Genomic DNA, 20242 nt, shown 5'->3' with positions numbered 1-20242 from the left:
TGAACTCAATTTGAACATTGAAAATCTCATTTATTAGTGGTTGTTAGAATTCGATTCAACATGTATTCCATTTTCATACTTTTGGATTATTGATTTTGTCTGATTAATGACAAGTTATGAAATATCTAGGTAATGATAAATTGAGTAGGATTATCATGAATTTGATATGCTATACTTATATTCAAATATTTTCACGTTAAAACCATGCCAAATTTGCAATGATTCTAAAATTTTGAAATATAATTCAAGTAACGCCGATATTACACATTTTATGTTGTCCCAAAAAAGCAAGTATTTCATAATATATTCAATGACATTTTTTATGATTAAATTACAAAAAATTATTAGTGTCTATTGATATTAATCTTACAATGTAAAAGTATCAAAGATACAAAGTGAATTAGTTATATAATTAAAGCTAATTTGTTATGAAACACCCTCATCATTCTCAAATTTAATAATTAAAAAAGCTTAATTTGAATTTTAAACCAATAATACCCCGTAACAAATTTTAAATTGTTACGGTGCTAGATTTGAATAACTATCATAGTTTGTGTCCTGATTGGTCAAAATAATATTTCACTATTTAGCTTATTTTATTACATTTTCACTATTTAGTTAATTAGGAGTATAAATTTGATACTCGAATTATGTTTCTAATTCTTATTAGTACTTAGGAGTATTAATTTTAAGCCGAAAGCGGTCATTTATTTCAAAATAATTGAATCAAAAAGCCAAAACCAATACATTTGTACCCTCAAAAGTCTAAAAATGGAAGGCTCAACTTGTATTCAGTGTAACTTTGTTCTTTGCTTATCATTTTCTTGTATAAATTCTCTTTTCATATTTACTACTTTTTCGTATTTTATTTTTTTTGCAACGTCCTTCACCCGTCTTTGTGCATGTAAGAATAAAAGTAAACGGAAACAAAGTACTATAAACTTTAATAATCGATATGATAAAAGTATCATACAAATTATGAAATTAATTCTTCTAAAAATCATGAGTTTCTGAGACAAAGTTCTATAACTTTAAGGACTCGTTCGCTAAGATTGATTGGGCTGGGCAGAATTAAAACAGAGCAGAATTGATAAGGTGTGGCCCACTTGCATCAGATTGTACAATGGTGTTCACCGCTTCAGTTTTGGGCTATGTTTTGCTGAGCTCTCTCCATCAACCGCTGCTTCAAAGGGGTCGGTGTTCATCTCGAGTCGTATAAAATTATGGAGAAGGAAACACGCCATGATTAACCTGATTTGTGTTTGAATTGGGTAAAAAGACGCACTACGTAATATCCCCCAACGCATCTTCAAAACCGCAAATGCTCTCTCGATCACATTCCTAGCCTTGTTGTGCCTCATGTTGAACAATTCCTTCGGATTTTGTGGCTGTGCATTCCCTATGCCCCATTCCTTGAGGTGGTATCGAACCCCTTTGTACGGCGTCAGAAACCCGTTGCTATTGGCGTAGCCGTTGTCACATAAATAGTAACAGCCTGAAACGGTTGAGATTGGTACATAGTTAAACCCAATACATGAAAATCCTACAAACATAACATCCAATGACCTCAGAAAAACGATAGACCAGGCTACATACCCTGTGGAACTCTTAGCCCGTTGGGTCGCGCCACAGCATCCCTGAGTACGCGAGAATCACCGGCGGACCCTTCCCAACCAGGTAGGAAATAAACAAACTGCATATTGCGATCGCAAACAGCCAAGGTGTTCGTTGCAATAGACCCCTTTCGCGTGCGATAACGTGGTTTGTCACTGTTGCTAACCAGTACGTTGATGTGTGTACCGTCGAGTGCACCGAGACAGCCCTACAAGAACAACAACCGTTTACAAACATTTACATAAACTAAGCTAAAACCAAGTTCATGCTGCTGGGGGAAAGATTAAATACCTTGAACCATTTCCATCTGTTATCAGTACAATCAGCCGACACTGGTGTAGGCTTCGCCAATAACACTCTGTGGAGACTCAAAACAGCCCCCAAAACCTTGTTCATGTAATGGGACACTGTCGAACCGGATCTGGAAAAACTGAAACGAACAATGCGGTTTTTATTGTGATGCGCTAAGACGCCCACAAAAATCGCCACCTGTTCTTCAATGCCTAAGCATTTCCCTGTTCTCAAGCCTCCCTGCTCAGTAAGGATGCGACACAACTTCCCAAATGTGTTGCGATCCATTCTCAAGTTTGCTATGCAGTCAACATCAGTGACATGAATGAGTCGTTCCAAGTGAATCAATTGCTGAGGATCCTTGCTTATCAAGCTGTACTGCCTCGCATGTTCAATGATCCTACGCCTACCACGGTTTGTGCGGGCTCTGATGTAACGCTGAACGAGAATTGTGCTCTCTACCCGGTATAATAGCATGATGTCTTCAAGCATCATCAGTAATCTCGCTGAATTAACTGGAGTTCTCATCGTGGGTATGGCACAATGGCTGTGTAAAATGTTTGGTAGGCTGATCACCAGATAAGTCCCTGACTACTCTTTCTATATGATACATATGCACACATTAAAAAATAAAATACGGCCAAAACAGAAGAACAATGGGAATGGTGGAATTAAAGTCAATATATATGTAACTAAAAAAGGCTCATATTATGGCCGCCTAGATAATCAAAGCACGCCACATATTGAAGTTAGCACAGCAAAGCACGCAGATTTCATTACAAAATGCAAGCTCAATTGCAAACCGAAGATGCTCACCCCGACGGGGCAGTACGTACCTCTGTAAGTGATCCGTTTCTTGCTACGTCGTAGGTGTAGGTATGTTGGTTTTCCAGCAACCTATAAAAAACCCAAATTCCCTTGTCACCTGATAGTCCGAAAAATGTTGACGGTGAATCGCGGGGTAAGAGGAGATTGGTACACGAATTCAACCAAACACTTGAAGGCTACAACGGGATGAGAGCTTCTGAACCTGTTGTTGACGGCGTGAATAAATCTTGGAGACGGGATGAGAGATTCGACGCCCGCTGGCTAGGGTTAGGGATTTACTGAAATCTGGAATGTTCAAATGGGTTACGGGAAAGGGGGGAAAATTAGATGAGAGGGGTAATGGACACTTCTCATTTTTTGGTTTAATTCCTGTTGAAAAAGTCGACAACACGCCTGTTGTGTAGACTTTAGCAATTTCATTTAAGAGACACACAGTGCGGTATCATCATTTATGTGGGGCCATCCGAAATAAACAACACACATCGAACAACATAATTGGGAAGAAATAAATCAATTTCTGGTGAACGCGTCCTAATAATCAAGACCCTTAGACCATTCACATGCTTTTTGACCCCTCCCAGTAATAGTTGAATACAAAAAATGAGTACAACTACTACACTATACGGTTTTCAATTACATGTTAAAAGTTCTTGAAACATGACACTTGTCGTCGTCTACACATTGGATGGCAGTAACTGTGCGCAAGCATGCAACGGTCGCGTGCTCACCGCCTTACAACGTCGTGCTTTGGTGCTGAGTACGCGTGCTTACTTCGAAGATCACAACGCTATAAATACCTCAGTTCATACCTTACTAGAAGACGTAAAAGTAATAACTGTGCACTCGTTGAAGAGCATGACACTATAAATGTGGAATGCCCTAAGTTGGTGACATTAAAAAAAACACAACAATATTAACCATAAAAGTTATTTATATCCCTTTTTAATTTTAGTAGTATTATATTTTTGCTCAAACCATACCACAATTTAATTATTATGTGACATTATCATAAAAAGATCAATAATAATAAAGCACAAATCAAATTCATAATTTAAATCCTACTAATTATTTTATATATTTATTACATTTCGATTATTTTAAAAAGTTAAACAAATATAATTAAAAGTCTGAAATTACATTGAAATTGAAATTGAAATAATTAGTGTACATGGAAATTGTTAGCGAGCCAAGTAAATTAAACTGATTTGGTATTTTAATTGGGTAAAATCACCGACGGCCGGCGCAACGCCTCTCCCAGGTCCGACCGCCGCCTCCCTGTAAATGTAACTTTCATCATTTCTAATTTTGTTTTCGGATAATAAAGCAATTGAATTTCATTCTACATTCATATGTTGACTTTGATCGGCTTGATTCAGTAGTAGTGAAGGAAGAAGAGATGAACCAACTGCAGCAATCGGCTCTTCTCAACGCCGCGTCTCGCTTCCCCATACCAGCAGGAGCGAAGTTTTCGTACGGCACATCTGGATTTAGGGCGGATGCGTCGTTGCTTGAATCGACGTTATTTCGCGTGGGGATATTGGCGGCTCTGCGGTCCTTCCAGACGAGGTCAGTGATCGGCCTGATGATCACCGCTTCACACAATCAGATTTCTGATAACGGTGTCAAATTAGCTGATCCATCTGGTGGAATGCTTACTCAGAGCTGGGAACCCTTCGCCGACACCCTTGCTAATGCCTCAGATCCCCATTCCCTCCTCCAGGTTCGATTAGCTTCAATTAAATATACCTCTTGTGGTTGATGATTTTTCGTTTTTGAGACTTCTGTTTGGAACCTATCCGTTGATTGAATCATAATTGTGATCAATGAACCATGATTAGGGACTGATGAATCCTAATTGGGAATTAATTCACCCTATTTGGGGTGGATGCATTTTACATCAAGATGTACAGAAGTTTTTGCCAAATTTGTGATCTTTTGTGTGTCAGGACGGTTTTAATTTGGGAGAAGCGAGGTCTCGACTTCTATGTGATGATTTTTGTTTTAGTTTTTGGAGCTATGCCTTTGTTTAACTTGGAAAATCGAGGTTTGGGCGATTGTGAGATACTGGCTTGGTGCTGGATGTGCTTGTTTTGATAGTTGAAGTTTGATTCATGTGGAGGTTTCAGTCCCAGTTGACTAAGAGATCTTCTTTTGATTATTGAAACAGTTGCTTGGTGATTTCATAAAGAAGGAAAACATTATACTTGAAGGAGCCCCTGCAGGGGAAGTTTTATTGGGAAGAGATACCCGGCCCAGTGGGGAGACTCTTCTCGAGGCTGCTAAACAAGTAATGCTTTGTTTTATTTCTACCCTTTTTTTGTGAGTATAAACTCATGTCATCTATTTGATAGCATCTAACATAATGTTGCATTTTGATACCTATTTATTGTTTTCCATCTGATTTCTTACAGAAATTGGATATCTATCATGCATTCTCTTATCTGAAAAGTTTTTTCAAACCAAACTTGGCCCTTTTGTATTCATTTTGTTTCAATCCTAGGTAGGGTTTTGTTGTTTAAAAGTACTGATGGGGGCAAGCTCATTAACATTTAATAGGGCATAACTTCACTTATGGGCACCACTGCCTCAGATATGGGAATCCTGACAACTCCTCAACTGCACTGGATGGTTCGTGCAAAAAATAAGGGCATTGAAGCAACTGAACTCAATTATTATAACCAAATGTTGACGTCCTTTAGGTTAGTTTCATTGGAATATTTTATTTTATACTATGTGATTATCAGTCTGGCATTGAGATTTTTCGTCAGAGGTGCCATGTAAGTCTGTATGTGATATTTCAGGTGCTTGTTGGATTATATTCCCCACGGAGATAGCAGCAAAAATGTGAGTGATAAATTGATTGTGGATGGCGCTGACGGTGTGGGAGGAGAAAAGCTTGAAAATTTGAAGACAAGGTTAGGTTATTTGACCATTGATGTTCGCAATTGCGGTGAGGGTGTACTTAATGAAGGTGTAGGTGCTGACTATGTGCAGAAAGAGAAGATGGTTCCTCGTAATTTAGGCCACGCTGATGCTGGCATGAGGTGAGCTATCTTCCTTCTGGATCCTATATTAAATTAGCCAGGAATTTTCATGTAAGGGCCTCATCACTTTAAGGTTTATCTCTAAAATGCATATAAATCGTAAATTTTTACTTTTGTTATTGTTTTGTTGTCTGGGTGATGGTGTACAAGTATCTTCCTTTCATGAAGTTGTTGTCTTTTGATTGGTAGATGCTTTGCACAGTTTTTCTAATGAATGCATGCATATTTATTTTGGGGAGATGTCAAAGAAGGCTTCACTAGTTGTAATTTACAGCTCAAAATAAAATTAAACAATTTAATTTATGGTTTTCCTCAGAAACATTTCTTACAAAATAGTAATCATTTTCAAGGCTACTCCATCTTTTGTTAATGGGGAACTGAAACCCTGAACTTGTCTGGCTTAGTGTTTCAGGTGTGCCAGTTTAGATGGAGATGCTGACCGCCTTGTATATTTCTATGTAATATCAAATAGTAATAAGATTGACCTTGTTGATGGGGACAAGATATTGTCTCTATTTGCTTTGTTCCTCAAGGAACAGTTATGCCTTCTTAATGGACCCGAAGATGGAAAGACAAACAATTCCTATAAAGCTTCACTAGGTGTGGTACAGACGGCTTATGCTAATGGTGCATCCACTGATTACCTGAAGCAGATGGGGCTGGAAGTTGTTATGACTCCAACAGGTGTCAAGCACCTGCATGAAAAAGCTGCCGATTATGATATTGGCATTTATTTCGAGGCCAATGGGCATGGAACTGTCTTGTTTTCAGATGCCTTTCTGTCATGGTTGGAGATAAAAAACCAGGAACTTTCATCAACATCAAAAGGTGAAGTGAGCTCTTCTTGTGCTACCTTTTGTTCTGTGACCAACTTGCTTCTGATAAAGCAAATGCTTCTGTTCGGTTATCTCTAGATTCGGATCAACACAAGGCTGCTTTGAGGTTATTGGCTGTAAGCGTATTGATTAATCAAGCTGTTGGAGACGCATTAAGCGGGTTGTTTTTAGTGGAAGCTATCTTGAAACATATGGGATGGTCTATCCATAAATGGAATGAACTTTATCAAGATTTACCTAGTAGACAGCTTAAGGTTTGTTTCTCCTTATTAGAGTATATTCTTCAATGTTCCTTGTATAAGTGTGACAGAAAAGAGAAGAAGATTGAAGACTCCTACTCCGAAACATGTTTTCCATAGGGAAATGTTTACAAACTAACAAAACTGAAACCTACCAAAGGCTAAAACTTTTCATTCATGTAATATCATGTTCCTTTAATCTTCGTTCACTTCTTCAGGTAAAGGTTGTTGACAGAACCGCGGTTATTACTGCAAATGCAGAGACTAAAGTTGTGAGCCCGACCGGTATACAAGAAGCTATTGATGCCGAAACTGGTAAGCTTATCATGATACACATGCCGAATTTCACAGTTAAATATGTTTAACTGAAGCATTCAAGTGTACTTGGTTACATGTCCCAATGGAATTGCTCACCTTATACACTTGATGAACATGTATAAACTGCAACACAAAACCTATTTCGCTGGAGTTTGTTTCTTTGCCAAGTACTGAAGGTGTTTTTTGTCAGATAAATACCCGAAAGGAAGATGTTTCATACGGCCCTCAGGAACTGAAGATGTGGTAAGAGTGTATGCTGAAGCATCGAACCAAGAAGCAGCAGACGACTTAGCTAAGTCGGTGGTGAGGCTTGTGGAACAATATCTTGGATTTGGCCGTAGCTAATGAATCCATTATCTGTCGAGGTACGTAGTTTCTGCAATCATGAGCTGACAGGATGGGACGTCTACAACTACTGAGCTTGTAAATCCCATTCTACACTTTTGCAGATTAATTCCTATTTCCTCAAACAAGTATTTGACAATCTTTCAACTTGGTTGTTCCAAGAATGATTGAACCGTTGCTATGCAATAAAGGATCTTGACCTCAAATTGTAGAATCTATGCTTTGATCTATTTTTAAGGAGCCTGTTCGAGTTGTCTGTATTACTTCCTTCGTCCGCGAATATGAGTCTCATTGTGAGTTTGATGCGGATTTTTAATAAATAAATAGAAAAGTGGATAGAAAAAATAGTGGAACGTGGGTTCTACTTTTATATGGGGAACTAGTTTTATGAATATAAGTGAAAAGAGTTAGTAGAATATCCGAACTACTTCCCATTTATAGCTAAGCGAATTGGAACTCTTACTGGCAGACGAACTAAAATGAAAAAATGGGACTCCCGATCACAGACACAGACATAGGAAGTAGTTTGCAATAAATTATTTTTCTAGGGAATAACCATAAAACCAATATTATGTAGTCTGTAGATTATAGTGAATGTAAGCTAATTTTTTACATGGATCTATATATTGTATTACTCTGTCCATCATATTTAAAGTGGAGTATTTTTTATTCGACATATAATATTATGTAATGTTGTTTTGCGTATTAAATGGAGAAAATAAAGGCAAAAGAATGATACTTATGTCTTTAGAAAAGATTTACTCTTAGCGGGATATTAAAAAGGAAAAATGTATCAATTTAAATGAGATAGAATGAGGATATTACATTGAGAATAATAGTAGAAATTATGAACGGAAAAAATGATTCATGTATTGTGTAGTTTCGTGCAATAAAGGTGAAGTTGAAATATGAAGTGATAGTTTACGTTATCGTTTCGTTTAACAATACATAATATCGAATATACGAAATATTAAATATTATAGTACTCGTATCTTGATATTTGAGTTTTAGTTTCTTTAAAATTCGTATTATTTTCCAATCAACTTAGATCAGCCTAACAAATTCCAAAGATCCATTGAGTGGGACCACTTCTGAGTTCTGACCTTACAAGTTCAAGTTGAAGAAGCAACTACACAGGCCTTTCTTTTTTAATCTTTGTTAGAGATAGTTGAAATTTTAAATCTCAAAATTTGGTATCTTGTTTCAAATTAATTTCATTTTAAAAATATTTCAATAATGTCTAGATCTTTAGATATTTGGTTCGAATAGGGAGTTGAGATATAACTAATGTTGATACTCAAAATTAATTAAGGGGCTTTTGGAACTCTATGTATGGAATATTGTCGTTCTCATCTGTTAATTTTGTCTTCAAATTTCTAACTTGGAATAATGTTTAAATATCAACTTTAATAAAAATGGATAAAGGAAAGGTTGAAATATCATTACAAGGTCTATATGAATCAAAGTAGTAGTAAAAAAAATAAAACTGTAATTTTAATATCTCTTGTTTTTATTTATTGGAGGGGATAACTAAAAAAGCAAATTGAAAATATCAAAGAATCGCATTTATTCCGATATATTTTAGACATTAAAACGTCACTTTCTTCTATTTATTAATGTGTTTTGAGTTAGGTGTTGTTTTTTGGAGTAATTTAGTTAGGTATTATTGTTAAAACCATTTATATATGGCATTGGATATCGTGACTTTGCTCTTTCTTGCCCCCAGCTAGCTAGACATAAATATTTAGTTAAGTTCTCAGAGTATTAATATGATCACTGAGTTGAAAAGGTTCGATTAATAAATTGATGCTCGAATAAATTTAATAAAAATTGAATTAATTAAGAAGGTGGTTGAGTTTATGATCCTTCTAAAGCAACCAATAAGTACTTGAAAATTTATGAAAAAAGTTGTTATGGAGTTGATATGTTGTTTCTAAGAAGGTGAGAATTTTTAATAATTTCATAAAAAAAGTCTAAATCTTATAGAAAACCATTTGTAATGGAGAACTTGCCTAGTGGTAAAGGCTAAATCTATGACTTTTAATGGTTCTTAAGGATCTCAAAGATATGGAGTTCTCAAAGAGACCAAGTATGGCAAGGTACTTGACTAAGAATCACCTATGTAAGTGCGAAGTGTGGTCGCTTCATAAAACGCACTTATGAATCCAGAGTGGTGTCCTAGGCCTGAAATGGACACAAAACGTGAGAACGGATGAGGTTGAGGTGTTTAAGCGTTAACACCATTGTCTCGGTGCACGCCGTGGGTGATTAGTTCAAAGCATCGCGCTACTAAGCCGCATGTGTATCCGATGGTGTCGACTATGGAGGTTTCAAAGCCAAAAACTACTTATCCTTATGCTTATATACCTCTCGAGGGTTGAGCTTGTGTCTGCATGCATATGCATTTGGCTATTTCCACTCATGTGGGGGATTGTTGGAATCTTGATTTAAGATGTCCGGACAATAAAGTTTGATCAATAATAAATGTGACGAGACATTTAATTTTGGAGAATTAAATGATATAGCTTTGATCTACGTTCCGCGTAGATGACCGTAGTATATTCACTTTCTCAAATCCGATTCCCGGTGAGTGAGAAATAGTGGATTAAAGTTGGTCACATTGTAGCTTTTGATAAAGCTAGGAGTTGAAAGTGTAGGGAGTAATTAACTAGTGTTAATTATCCCACATAGGAGATGAGACATGTCTTTAAATGGGTATTTATTAAGTGACTAATTACACTTAGTAATTATCGTGGACTAAGATGGGTGAAAGAGCCCACACGCGCGCCGAGCTGAGCCATGCCCGCGCCCGTGCTCGTGCTCGTGACCATGACCGTGCCCTTGGTCTTGGTCTTGGACTTGGATCTTGGCAATTGGTCTTTGGGCTTGGGCTTGTCCCTAGATCCAGACTTAATGTTTTAGACCACCTAAGTTTTGGGCAGCAGCCTGATCAACTTGACATGCTGCGCCTTGATCAGCAGTTTGATCAACTCGACCTGCTGCGCCTTGAGCGAAGGCTTGATCAGCGTCTTGATCAAGTCGAAGTCCACATGTGACGGTTGAACTAGGGCGTGTACAGCGTCTAGATTCAAAGTCGACCACTCCAGCTTTCAAACTCGTAACGGCCGGCGGTTACAGCCCCGCCATAATGAGTCATGATGACAACCATCAAGGCTGAGTTGACCCCGCAGTGGACCAAGCCTATAAATAGGCTAGGCATTCCTTGCATTAGGATATAGTACAACATACGCACAAGCATCATACTCTCTCTGCATTGTCTTTCTTCCGAAGCTCTGCCCTCTCCTCCATCCAGTTCGCCGGAGCTCTGTTGATTGCGGTGCTGCTTCATCAGAGACGTAGCCGTTTTATCTTTGGGGACGACACGCCAAACCGAGAGCACTACCGGGGCGTATCTCGTCTTGCTGAAAGAGGACTCCTCGACTCGGCTAAGTTTATTTCCGTTTACAGTTTCGATATCTTTGTAATTTTTAGTTTTAGTTCTTCTTTCTTGGGTTGTATTACGCCCGATATTGTTTATCTCTTGTAGTAAACTTCCCCACCACAATATAACAGCTTTGATTCTCTAATCCTCTACAACGCGCTCATGGTGATTTAATCCTATCGCAATTCCACGTGTGCATGCACACATTATTATAGCTAATCCATCGCGTGCGCTTATTGATAGGCACTTTCACGTATCAGTCAAACTGTATTATTGACAGACAGAATTGCACTCAATAAGAATGGATCTAAGCTACTTGATATATTCACCATAGAATGGAAAGAAGGATTCGGAATGATACAAAGACAAATGAACGATACATATATTCAAGGAGTCACCAGACTCAACACACTATTTTCATGAATGTATAAATTGAATCGATTCTATTTATTATTTTCATTCAATTATTTATTATTTCAATATCGTGACATTTTGTTTCTTGTTATCTGGGATTATTTGATTATTTTTATGTTTTTGTTACTTGTTAATGCATGGTGTGAGCTGATTGAACAAATTATAAAGCTCAGGGACCTGCGTGCAATTAGCTATGTGTAAATTAGTTAAAACGGTTGGGATGAGAAGTGAAGCTTATGTGTGAGCCGAGCCATCTACCGTGGAGCTGGGAGAATATATATACAAGATCCTAGCATAGCATAGTTAGTTAAAAAAAGTTACAACAACACACTATCTTTGTGAGATCATCTTCAAGATTAGAGAGTTCCGAGAGATAGGGGCTTCTATTGGAGTGGAGTGATTTGAGTGTGATCATTGATTGTAATTCGTTATATCTCTCTTCTTGTTGTTAAGTGAATATAGTAGATCGTCTCCTTCGTGGATGTAGGTCATTTTACGGCCGAACCACGTAAACTCCGGTGTGTTCTTCATTCTCGTTTATCGCTTATTCACAGTCCTTCAACACTCGATCAACCGCGATCACATTACTTTTGTTGTGTAGTTTGTCTTTATGCTCTTTTTTACTTTCAGTTATTTTATGTATTGTCTTGAAGTTAAATTTTTTTTATTGTTATAAAATCACTTATATTTATGGCGAATAAAGTTAAGAAAAAGTCAGAACTCTTATTTTATCGTGATTCACTTTATTATAACTATATGACGGAGTATTATCATATCTTACAAATATAATCTATATCATAGTTATAAAAAACAACATAATCTAGCCATGTTTTATGCGTGTGGATATAGTTTTTGAACACAAGGGATTCATCGTATGGTTAATTTTACCAAATTTACCCAAAGCAAAGGATTGCTACAAACCTTTAGAATCGATATATGATTTGAGTATTTTCATACTATCTTACAAATATAGATCAACCAAACCCATGTTATTAACTTTATGGAAATTTGACTTTTTTTTCCTTACTTGGATCATGTGTTTTTATCTTTCTCACCCTTGGCAAGAGATGACGTGTCTATGGATATGAAAGAAGAATATAAAAGGGAATATATGGAAAATCAAAGATTATTTTATTAAATAATAATTCACCCACCAATTGGACTTCTCCATTTGTCTTCTATCTACAAGGTTATTTTTGCCCAATACCATCTCACCAAAAACACTATACGCAACCCCAAAATTAATTTCCACACTCCAAAACTTACCAAGCAAGACAACACGCACGCCTTCTCCGTTAAAACAGAGCAGGGCGTGCAAAGCAATTCCGGAGTGTATCTAACAAAAATCCAATAATTTCAATATTTTAACCAAAAAGAAAAAGAAAAAATCAATTTTCTGGCCTTATATAAACACCTTTAATTCTCCCAGACTCAACACACAGTTCCAACACCATCAACAATGGCTTCTCTTCTCAATCTCTTCCTTTCTCTCTCCGTCCTCCTCTCGGCAACAGCTCTGGCTTCCGATATGTCGATCGTGTCCTACGACGATGACCAGTTGAGGTCTCTGCACGCGGTGTGGATGGCGAAGCACGGCAAAACCTACAACGCTCTAGGGGAGAGCGAGAGGCGGTTCGAGATCTTCAAGGACAACTTGGGCTACATCGATGAGCAGAACGCGCTGCCCAACCGGAGCTACAAGCTCGGCCCCAACCGGTTCGCCGATCTCACCAACGACGAGTACCGGAAGGCTCATCTAGGAACCAAACCCGACCCCAGCCGCCGCCTCTCCAGTGTGAAGAGCGATCGCTATGCGCCAAAGCTCGGCGACAGCTTGCCGGACTCAATTGACTGGAGAGAGAAAGGCGCCGTCGTGGATGTCAAAGACCAAGGCAGCTGCGGTAACCTCCCTCTCTCTCTCTCTCTCTCTCTCTCTCACACACACACACACACTTGTTATTTTGTTGCTTTGACTTATAGCAGACTGATGAATTTAACTGAATCCTGATTTATTATGTCGATCTAATTATGAATTTTGAGTAATTGCAGTTAGATTCTTCTAATTTCCTAATATTACTCGGATTTATGTCTTCTGTGGATCATCTGCTATTTGTTCGTTAAGTTGTGGAGCTGATAATTTTCATCGAAGTTCCTAATCTGTTTTAATGGCGGTGGATAGATGCATTGCGTGTGAACATGAATTTCCCCAAATTGTTTTTTAACCTAGATAAATATCTAGAGTTTTATTATTTGTTTACTAATTACTATGCGGCGGTTACCTACCATTGCTTTGCATACCTCGTGCGTGATAGAATTTATGTTGTGGACCTAACACCTTTTGTAACTCTGCTCCACTTAATTACCTTTTGATTAGAGAAAATTATGAAAAAATTGTTGACTAAATGTTGTTCCTTATGAATTATGATGGTTGATCAAGAAGAATGCCTAATGCTTGTTGAATTGGTTGGAATTGTGCAGGGAGTTGTTGGGCTTTCTCCACGATTGCTGCTGTGGAAGGAGTAAACGCCATTGTAACTGGCGATTTGATCTCACTTTCGGAGCAAGAACTGGTTGATTGTGATACCTCTTACAATCAAGGCTGCAATGGTGGTTTGATGGACTATGCATTCCAGTTCATTATCAAGAACGGCGGTATTGACTCCGAGAAGGACTACCCCTACACCGGCAAGGACGGGAGATGCGATCAGTACAGGGTTTAGTTCCTCTCTCTCTCTCTCTCTGTAGATTGAGATAAAGAAATCTACCTTGATTGAGAGCAGTCTCTAACTACAGTTCTTGTTCATTCATTGCAGAAAAACTCCAAGGTTGTGTCAATCGACAGCTACGAAGATGTTCCGGTAAACAACGAGGCCGCACTGCAGAAGGCTGTCGTCAGCCAACCAATCGCCGTTGCCATTGAAGCCGGAGGGAGGGACTTCCAGCTTTATGAGTCAGTAAGTATACATGACATGAAATTATGTACTACTATTAGTGAAGTGAAACACAAGAAATGCTGCTGCTGATGCTCAGTTTTCTCTTGCTTTCAGGGTATCTTCACAGGTTCATGTGGCTTGGCCTTGGACCACGGCGTGAACGTGGTTGGGTACGGAAGCGAGAACGGGCTGGACTACTGGATCGTGAGGAACTCGTGGGGCAGCGCGTGGGGGGAGAAAGGGTACCTGAGAATGCAGAGGAATGTGGCGGCGAAAGAAGGCCTGTGCGGAATTGCAGTGGAGCCATCTTACCCTATCAAGAAGGGTCCGAACCCGCCCAACCCAGGCCCCACCCCGCCATCCCCACCTTCCCCAGTGGCGCCCCCCACCGTCTGCAGCAAGTACTACGCTTGCCCCGCCAGCGAAACCTGCTGCTGCATCTTTCAGTTCGTGGGGATGTGCCTCGAGTGGGGCTGCTGCCCCCTCGAGGGCGCCTCATGCTGCAAGGATCACAGCAGCTGCTGCCCACACGATTACCCCGTGTGCAACACCCGCGCCGGCACCTGCTCCATCGTGAGTCTCTTGTTATGTTATTTCTGGTTTTTTTATTTGTTTGCCATCGGTATAAAGAGAGAACTGAAATTGGTTCTAACATAGATTTCTGCTTTTGAAATGATACAGAGCGCCAACAGCCCGCTCGGGGTTAAGCCGATGCAGCGGATGCGTGCTAAGCCGATCGCGAGTTATGCTAGGGATGCCACCGCCGCAGTTAGCAGCATCTGAAGGAGTTCCAACAGCGGGCAATGCTGCCCGACGACGGAGAAGGTGTGATGGCAATGTCGTCGGCGACAGTGGATTTGCTGCAAGGTTAAAGCAGGGTCGTATTTTTTATGTATGATTCTGGATATTTATTTATGGCTTCTCAATTTGGACCCTACAAACTCATTTATCTTTACTTCCATCACACTATGTATATGTGTATGCTAATCAATAGAACTTTCATTCAGAAGGGAGTTTTCAATTTACAATTGGTCTGAATGGCCATTTGAAAACTGAATGCGAATCTATGTTACATAAATTTAAGAAAATGTCATTCTCACGTTTGTAAGTGTCCAATTCTTTGAGGTGAAATGCTCATGACATTTCAAAAATTTTAATTCCTTTTATTGTATGTTAATTCTAATTTCTTTGTTTTTAAAATATACAAGTTGACTAATGATAAAATATTTATTATGCGTACCTATCAAATTGAATATGATATGTGACGTTTGGTTTCATAAATAAAATAGTACCAATATATAAAATTTTGAGATTATTTTAATTGGATGTGATTGATTATGATAAATTATTAAATGATTATCCACTAAGTCTTATGATTGAGTTTTGAGATTCAATCTCATGAACAAATACATTATATATTTAATTTTGAGATACAATATTACAAATCGAATATCCTCTATGAGTGTAGTGATATTTCTCAAAAATATAACAGAAATGTTTGAAAAATTAAGTGTGCCCATAGTTAGGTGTGAATGATATTTTTAGATAATATTCTATTTATTGGTATTAGTTAAAATTACAAATAATATGATGATGCTTAAATTGCATAGGTATAAATATAATCCTGATGACATTTTTTATACAATATTATTAATATAAATGTTGTATCAATATTATCAAAAGTTATGGCATTTGTACAAGTCAATATTTCCTATATGACAATGGAGTGGCAGAATCGAAAATATTTATATTAAGCCCATGTAGTAAAACAAATAAAGCGGAAAGTACCAAGAAATTTCCGACAGATGACGATATTGAAACGTGATTTGTAATTCGAAGTTGAGCCGTTCGATTTCTCAAATGAATCTTTTTGGGCTCTGAAATCTTGCCACTTGTCCATCTAAATCATTCAATTGACCCACAAAATCAGCAAATTGAAATTAATACTCCATCCGCCTCTCAAAATTATGAATATTTAGTTCGGCACACGGTTTTCATACATGATTGGAAAAGTAATAAAAAAGAAGAAAAAAAATTTGGTCGGTTTGACCACAGGTGTACTGAACCCGCCTTTTGGAGGAATCCGACTAATCTGCTTGACCGGGTTTGCGGATTAAAAGAAAAAGAATTAAAATAATATTAGTAAAAAAAGATTATGACCTCATTAGAGAGAAAGAACTTTTCAAAATTATAAAGTTCATACTTTTTAGAGACGGATTAATAAAGAAAGAGTTAATAATTTTCAAGACGGAGGGGGTATTAATCTTCTTATTATCATTCTATCCACAAAAATAATTATGTTTATTACTTTAGCCATTAAATTTTATTTTTTTAAAGAATATTTTTGCCAATAAATTAGAGTTCATTTTCATTAACAATATTTCCTCATTTTTATATTTCTCTTCCATTTTTAAAGTTCATTTGGTTTCCAAATTCCCTAATTTTTAAAGGGCAAAATCCAACACCACTTAGCAACATACTCCCTCTGTCCAATAATAGAACACATTTGACCGGACATAAGTTTTAAGAAATGTTTTTTATTAAAATTGTACTTCATTTAGAAAATTAAATGTATATATAAAATAAAGTAAATGATTATATAATAAAGTTAGATACAATATATAATAAAATAGGAGAAAAAAAGAGTAATAAAAAAGAGAGTAAAGTAATTAATACTTATAATTTTATGTTTTTAAAAATATTCAAGTAATTTAAGACAATCTAAAACGCAATAAGAGCTAATCAAGTAAATTGGAAAGAAGTATAATAAATTATTTTATAAAAAAGCTAATTATAAGGAAGTGCTAATAAACTCTTTTCGTTCTGAGGTAGATGTCGTATTGGAAATGTCACAAGATTTTAGATAATATTGTTAAGTGTGTTAAGTGGAAAGAGAAATATGAGTGTAAAAAAAAGATTCTCACTTGTCTTGGGACGGAGGAAGTATTTGAACCAAAATTTGAAAAAAGGTTCTCGATAAAGTAATTAATATCGTTTCAGGTACCATCTGAATTACGCATATTAATGGATACATAGTGAAATACTTGGCTCAAAAACTAGTTAAATGGGTAAAAATGTCCAGGAATAATGAAAATTCTCTCTAACATGATTATCTGATATAGTAGTATTTAGAAACTAATGATGCTAATCTGATATAGTAGTATTTAGAAACTAATGATGCTAATAAAATTGTTGAAGATCCGGATCCGGATAGATTAGATCCCTATTGTCCATGAACCTAAAATGTTCTTTACTCAATATAATATTATCCATTTTCACTCCACTCCAAAATTGGAAATTATTATAAATCTCCCACAACTCCAATTTGCCATGTGAAATTCATATTTTTTTTATCTATTTATTTGCCGTTCACACTATGAGAAATAATGAAATTGCAACAAATTAAAAGATCGTGATATTAACATTTTTTAATTTGTAATTCTAATCTAAAAGCAAAACTCAAATTAATTAAATTATACTCTACTACTAATATAAAATGTTTAGAAGTCAATACTAAGCTAATGATAAAGCGAATCTTTTTTTGGCTATTCAAGAGGTTGAGAATTTGAATTTTCATAAAATATATGAGAAACTAATACTGATCTTAATTTTTTTTAGAGAAAGAAAAAAATTATCCACAAACCAATCAGAATAATAGCTTCAAAAGCAGCTGTAATATGAGTTTTCAGATAAATTTTCATTGACAGCTAAATCAATCGTATAATGCATACCAATTATAACTATACAGTTATTTGACCTGTTCCAATACTTATGAATGTGCTCTCCATTATTTTCACATTACAATTGCAACTTGAAGTTTAAATAATTAATCCAGGTCAACCTAATATAAACAATTTATGATAATGATAATTGATAAGGCATGAACGCATCGAATCGAGTCCCACGTTTTCAATCCCATCTACTTCGAAAAACTCATTTGAATTTAGTGAAGCTATTGATGTAGTTGTGATTCAAAAGTTTCGGTTGAAATGAACTATAAAAATATTTATACGTATAACCTTTGTTTTTTCATGGATATGAAAAATACACTTTATAATAAAAAAATTCAAGATTTTAGTTTTCTAAAAATGGAAATAAAGCAACGATAAATTCACTTAAACTCATTGTAAATCACTGGAAAATAAAAAAACAAAGTCACGCAGATTATCCATGTCAATGGTATCTTGTCGTGTTGCACAGTTTCATTAGACTTGGTCTTGCAATTATAAATTATAGTAGTAATCATTTTCTAAGAAATAGTTTAATTTATAAACTAGTATTGTTCAGAAAGTCTTGTTTGCAATTTGGATTGCACATGCAGCTAATGTAATCCCAAATTAGAGAGGATAATTTCCCCCACTTATAAATGTAATGCGACTAATGTGACATTTTCAAGTCAACTTGTACACCATAATCAAATTGCATTACTTTCAACTCTCAACTTCAGCAACCATGGTCGGAGCACCGGTTTCTTACTCCGGCAATCAGCCTCCTCCGCCCGCGGCTGGTACGTACTCACGAAATTTCAATTAAATTAAATAATTAAAATTAATTGCGACTACTACTAATTCATTCTTCGCTTTCTTTATAGCCACTAATCCGGCCATGAATCCCGACGCGGCGGTGAAATACGCTCCTCAGCCGTACGCCACACCAAGCGCGCCCATCTCGTCGCTCCTCCTCCCCTACTCCGGCCAAACTCCGCCGTACGGAGCGCTGCCCGCTCCTCCACCGACGTCAGCGCCTATCGATACGAGCCAACTCTATCCCGCTCCTTTCCCGCCAAATTCTTCTTGTTATCCTGCCGGTGCCGCCCCGCCCTCGCCTTTCCCGCCATCATATTCTTCTTATCCGGTTGCTTCTCAGCCGCCTTTCCCGCCAACTTCTACTTCTTATCCGGCTCCCGCTCAGCCGCCGTCCTCCGCCGCCCCGCCGCCTCCTTTCCCGCCATGCTCGACTCTTCCAAACAATAATGCTTATTCGCAGAATCCATCCGCACCTTTCCCTCCTCCTTCACAGCCGCCCTTCACCGCGCCGCCGGCTTATCTTTCTTCGCAGCCGCAGCAACAAAACTATCCTGGTATTTCCAGTATTATTTGTTTTGTTTTATACTACTATATAGTATTCAATTTATATTAAAAATTATCACAATTAATTTTATATAGTAGGAGTATTACATAAAAAAATAATTTATCAATTTTCTAAATAATTTTAAAAATTAAATAAAAGAATCAATTTTCTAAATAATTTAATATTTTGTCAAATGGAGCAAATCAATAAAAATGTTAGATATTACGTACTAGGAGTATATTAGAAACCAATTTAATGGTAATCTAAAGTCTAAGCCAAACGAATTTGATGGTCATAGAGGTTTCAAAACAAAAAAATTACTAAATCACAGACAATTTCAAATTATAAGCAACCCATTGTGTTGTAGTATTAGCTAGATGAGTAGACCGTTATTTTTCATCCTCTAAATAAAATTTTCAATTTTGAATGATTATTGATAAAAACCATACATTTACTTAAATATTTCCAATTATTTGTGTAACGTTGAAGCTAATGGTAATGTTTATGAAATTAATTATGCAGGTGGAAACTATGCCCCTCCTCCATATAATCCACAGGCGCAGCCGCACGGATCCTACTCGGCGCCGCCTCCCCCAGGCGGTGCCTACGGTGTGCCTCCGTCCAACGGTGGTGCCTATCCGCCCCAGTATTAATGTGCGAGCCCACAAAAAATTGATTATGAGTTCGAATTCAAACTTAAGAAAAATTGATTTTATTACTCCATTAAGAAGTTTGTGACACCATATCTTATTCTTCTTCTTCAGCAAGTTTTATAATTAAATCATATTTTGTGCTTCCTTGAATGATTTCAGCTTTAGTATCGGATGAGTGGAAAAAGCTGTAGCTACAAATGTTTTATTTTGTTTTC

At 37.0% G+C, this 20242-nt stretch overlaps 3 protein-coding genes across 7 annotated transcripts; 2 read left to right on the top strand and 1 right to left on the bottom strand.

Moving 5' to 3' along the window:
• Nucleotides 1-917: 917 nt before the first annotated feature.
• LOC121792820 lies at nucleotides 918-3174 on the bottom strand. The gene is made up of 5 exons (XM_042190928.1): nucleotides 2936-3174; nucleotides 2742-2802; nucleotides 1906-2492; nucleotides 1597-1822; nucleotides 918-1495 (listed from the first exon to the last, which is right to left on the bottom strand). Exons 3-5 carry the CDS (start codon nucleotides 2431-2433, stop codon nucleotides 1131-1133), a joined length of 1119 nt encoding a protein of 372 aa, XP_042046862.1. The 5' UTR covers nucleotides 2434-2492; nucleotides 2742-2802; nucleotides 2936-3174; the 3' UTR covers nucleotides 918-1130.
• Nucleotides 3175-3903: 729 nt separating this feature from the next.
• LOC121792818 (phosphoacetylglucosamine mutase-like) lies at nucleotides 3904-7768 on the top strand. 5 transcript variants are annotated; one of them, XM_042190925.1, is made up of 9 exons: nucleotides 3904-3991; nucleotides 4110-4453; nucleotides 4901-5020; nucleotides 5290-5432; nucleotides 5535-5777; nucleotides 6190-6605; nucleotides 6692-6867; nucleotides 7071-7167; nucleotides 7361-7768. In XM_042190925.1, exons 2-9 carry the CDS (start codon nucleotides 4130-4132, stop codon nucleotides 7513-7515), a joined length of 1674 nt encoding a protein of 557 aa, XP_042046859.1. In that variant the 5' UTR covers nucleotides 3904-3991; nucleotides 4110-4129; the 3' UTR covers nucleotides 7516-7768. The 5 variants fall into 5 exon arrangements, with proteins under 5 accessions (XP_042046859.1, XP_042046858.1, XP_042046857.1 ...); XM_042190924.1 differs by having other exon boundaries at nucleotides 3905-4016; nucleotides 4113-4453; XM_042190923.1 differs by having other exon boundaries at nucleotides 3911-4016.
• A 5025-nt stretch (nucleotides 7769-12793) lies between these two features.
• LOC121792817 (low-temperature-induced cysteine proteinase-like) lies at nucleotides 12794-15356 on the top strand. The gene is made up of 5 exons (XM_042190922.1): nucleotides 12794-13272; nucleotides 13850-14085; nucleotides 14185-14325; nucleotides 14419-14877; nucleotides 14986-15356. Exons 1-5 carry the CDS (start codon nucleotides 12831-12833, stop codon nucleotides 15085-15087), a joined length of 1380 nt encoding a protein of 459 aa, XP_042046856.1. The 5' UTR covers nucleotides 12794-12830; the 3' UTR covers nucleotides 15088-15356.
• Nucleotides 15357-20242: the final 4886 nt, after the last annotated feature.

Source organism: Salvia splendens, chromosome 2 (genome assembly GCF_004379255.2).
Source record: "Salvia splendens isolate huo1 chromosome 2, SspV2, whole genome shotgun sequence".
NCBI lineage: Eukaryota > Viridiplantae > Streptophyta > Magnoliopsida > Lamiales > Lamiaceae > Salvia > Salvia splendens.
The sequence above is the reverse complement of the archived record's forward strand: the minus strand, read 5'-3'. Positions and strand labels throughout refer to the sequence as shown.

Coding starts and splice junctions, on each gene's coding strand:
- LOC121792820 (XM_042190928.1), bottom strand. CDS start 2,433: ATGAGAACTCCAGTTAATTCAGCGAGATTACTGATGATGCTTGAAGAC. Junction 1,823..1,905: donor ACAGATGGAAATGGTTCAAG/GTATTTAATCTT, acceptor TTGTTCTTGTAG/GGCTGTCTCGGTGCACTCGA. Junction 1,496..1,596: donor CGGGCTAAGAGTTCCACAGG/GTATGTAGCCTG, acceptor CAACCGTTTCAG/GCTGTTACTATTTATGTGAC.
- LOC121792818 (XM_042190925.1), top strand. CDS start 4,130: ATGAACCAACTGCAGCAATCGGCTCTTCTCAACGCCGCGTCTCGCTTC. Junction 5,021..5,289: donor TTCTCGAGGCTGCTAAACAA/GTAATGCTTTGT, acceptor AACATTTAATAG/GGCATAACTTCACTTATGGG. Junction 7,168..7,360: donor AGCTATTGATGCCGAAACTG/GTAAGCTTATCA, acceptor GTTTTTTGTCAG/ATAAATACCCGAAAGGAAGA.
- LOC121792817 (XM_042190922.1), top strand. CDS start 12,831: ATGGCTTCTCTTCTCAATCTCTTCCTTTCTCTCTCCGTCCTCCTCTCG. Junction 14,326..14,418: donor ACTTCCAGCTTTATGAGTCA/GTAAGTATACAT, acceptor TCTTGCTTTCAG/GGTATCTTCACAGGTTCATG. Junction 14,878..14,985: donor GCGCCGGCACCTGCTCCATC/GTGAGTCTCTTG, acceptor GAAATGATACAG/AGCGCCAACAGCCCGCTCGG.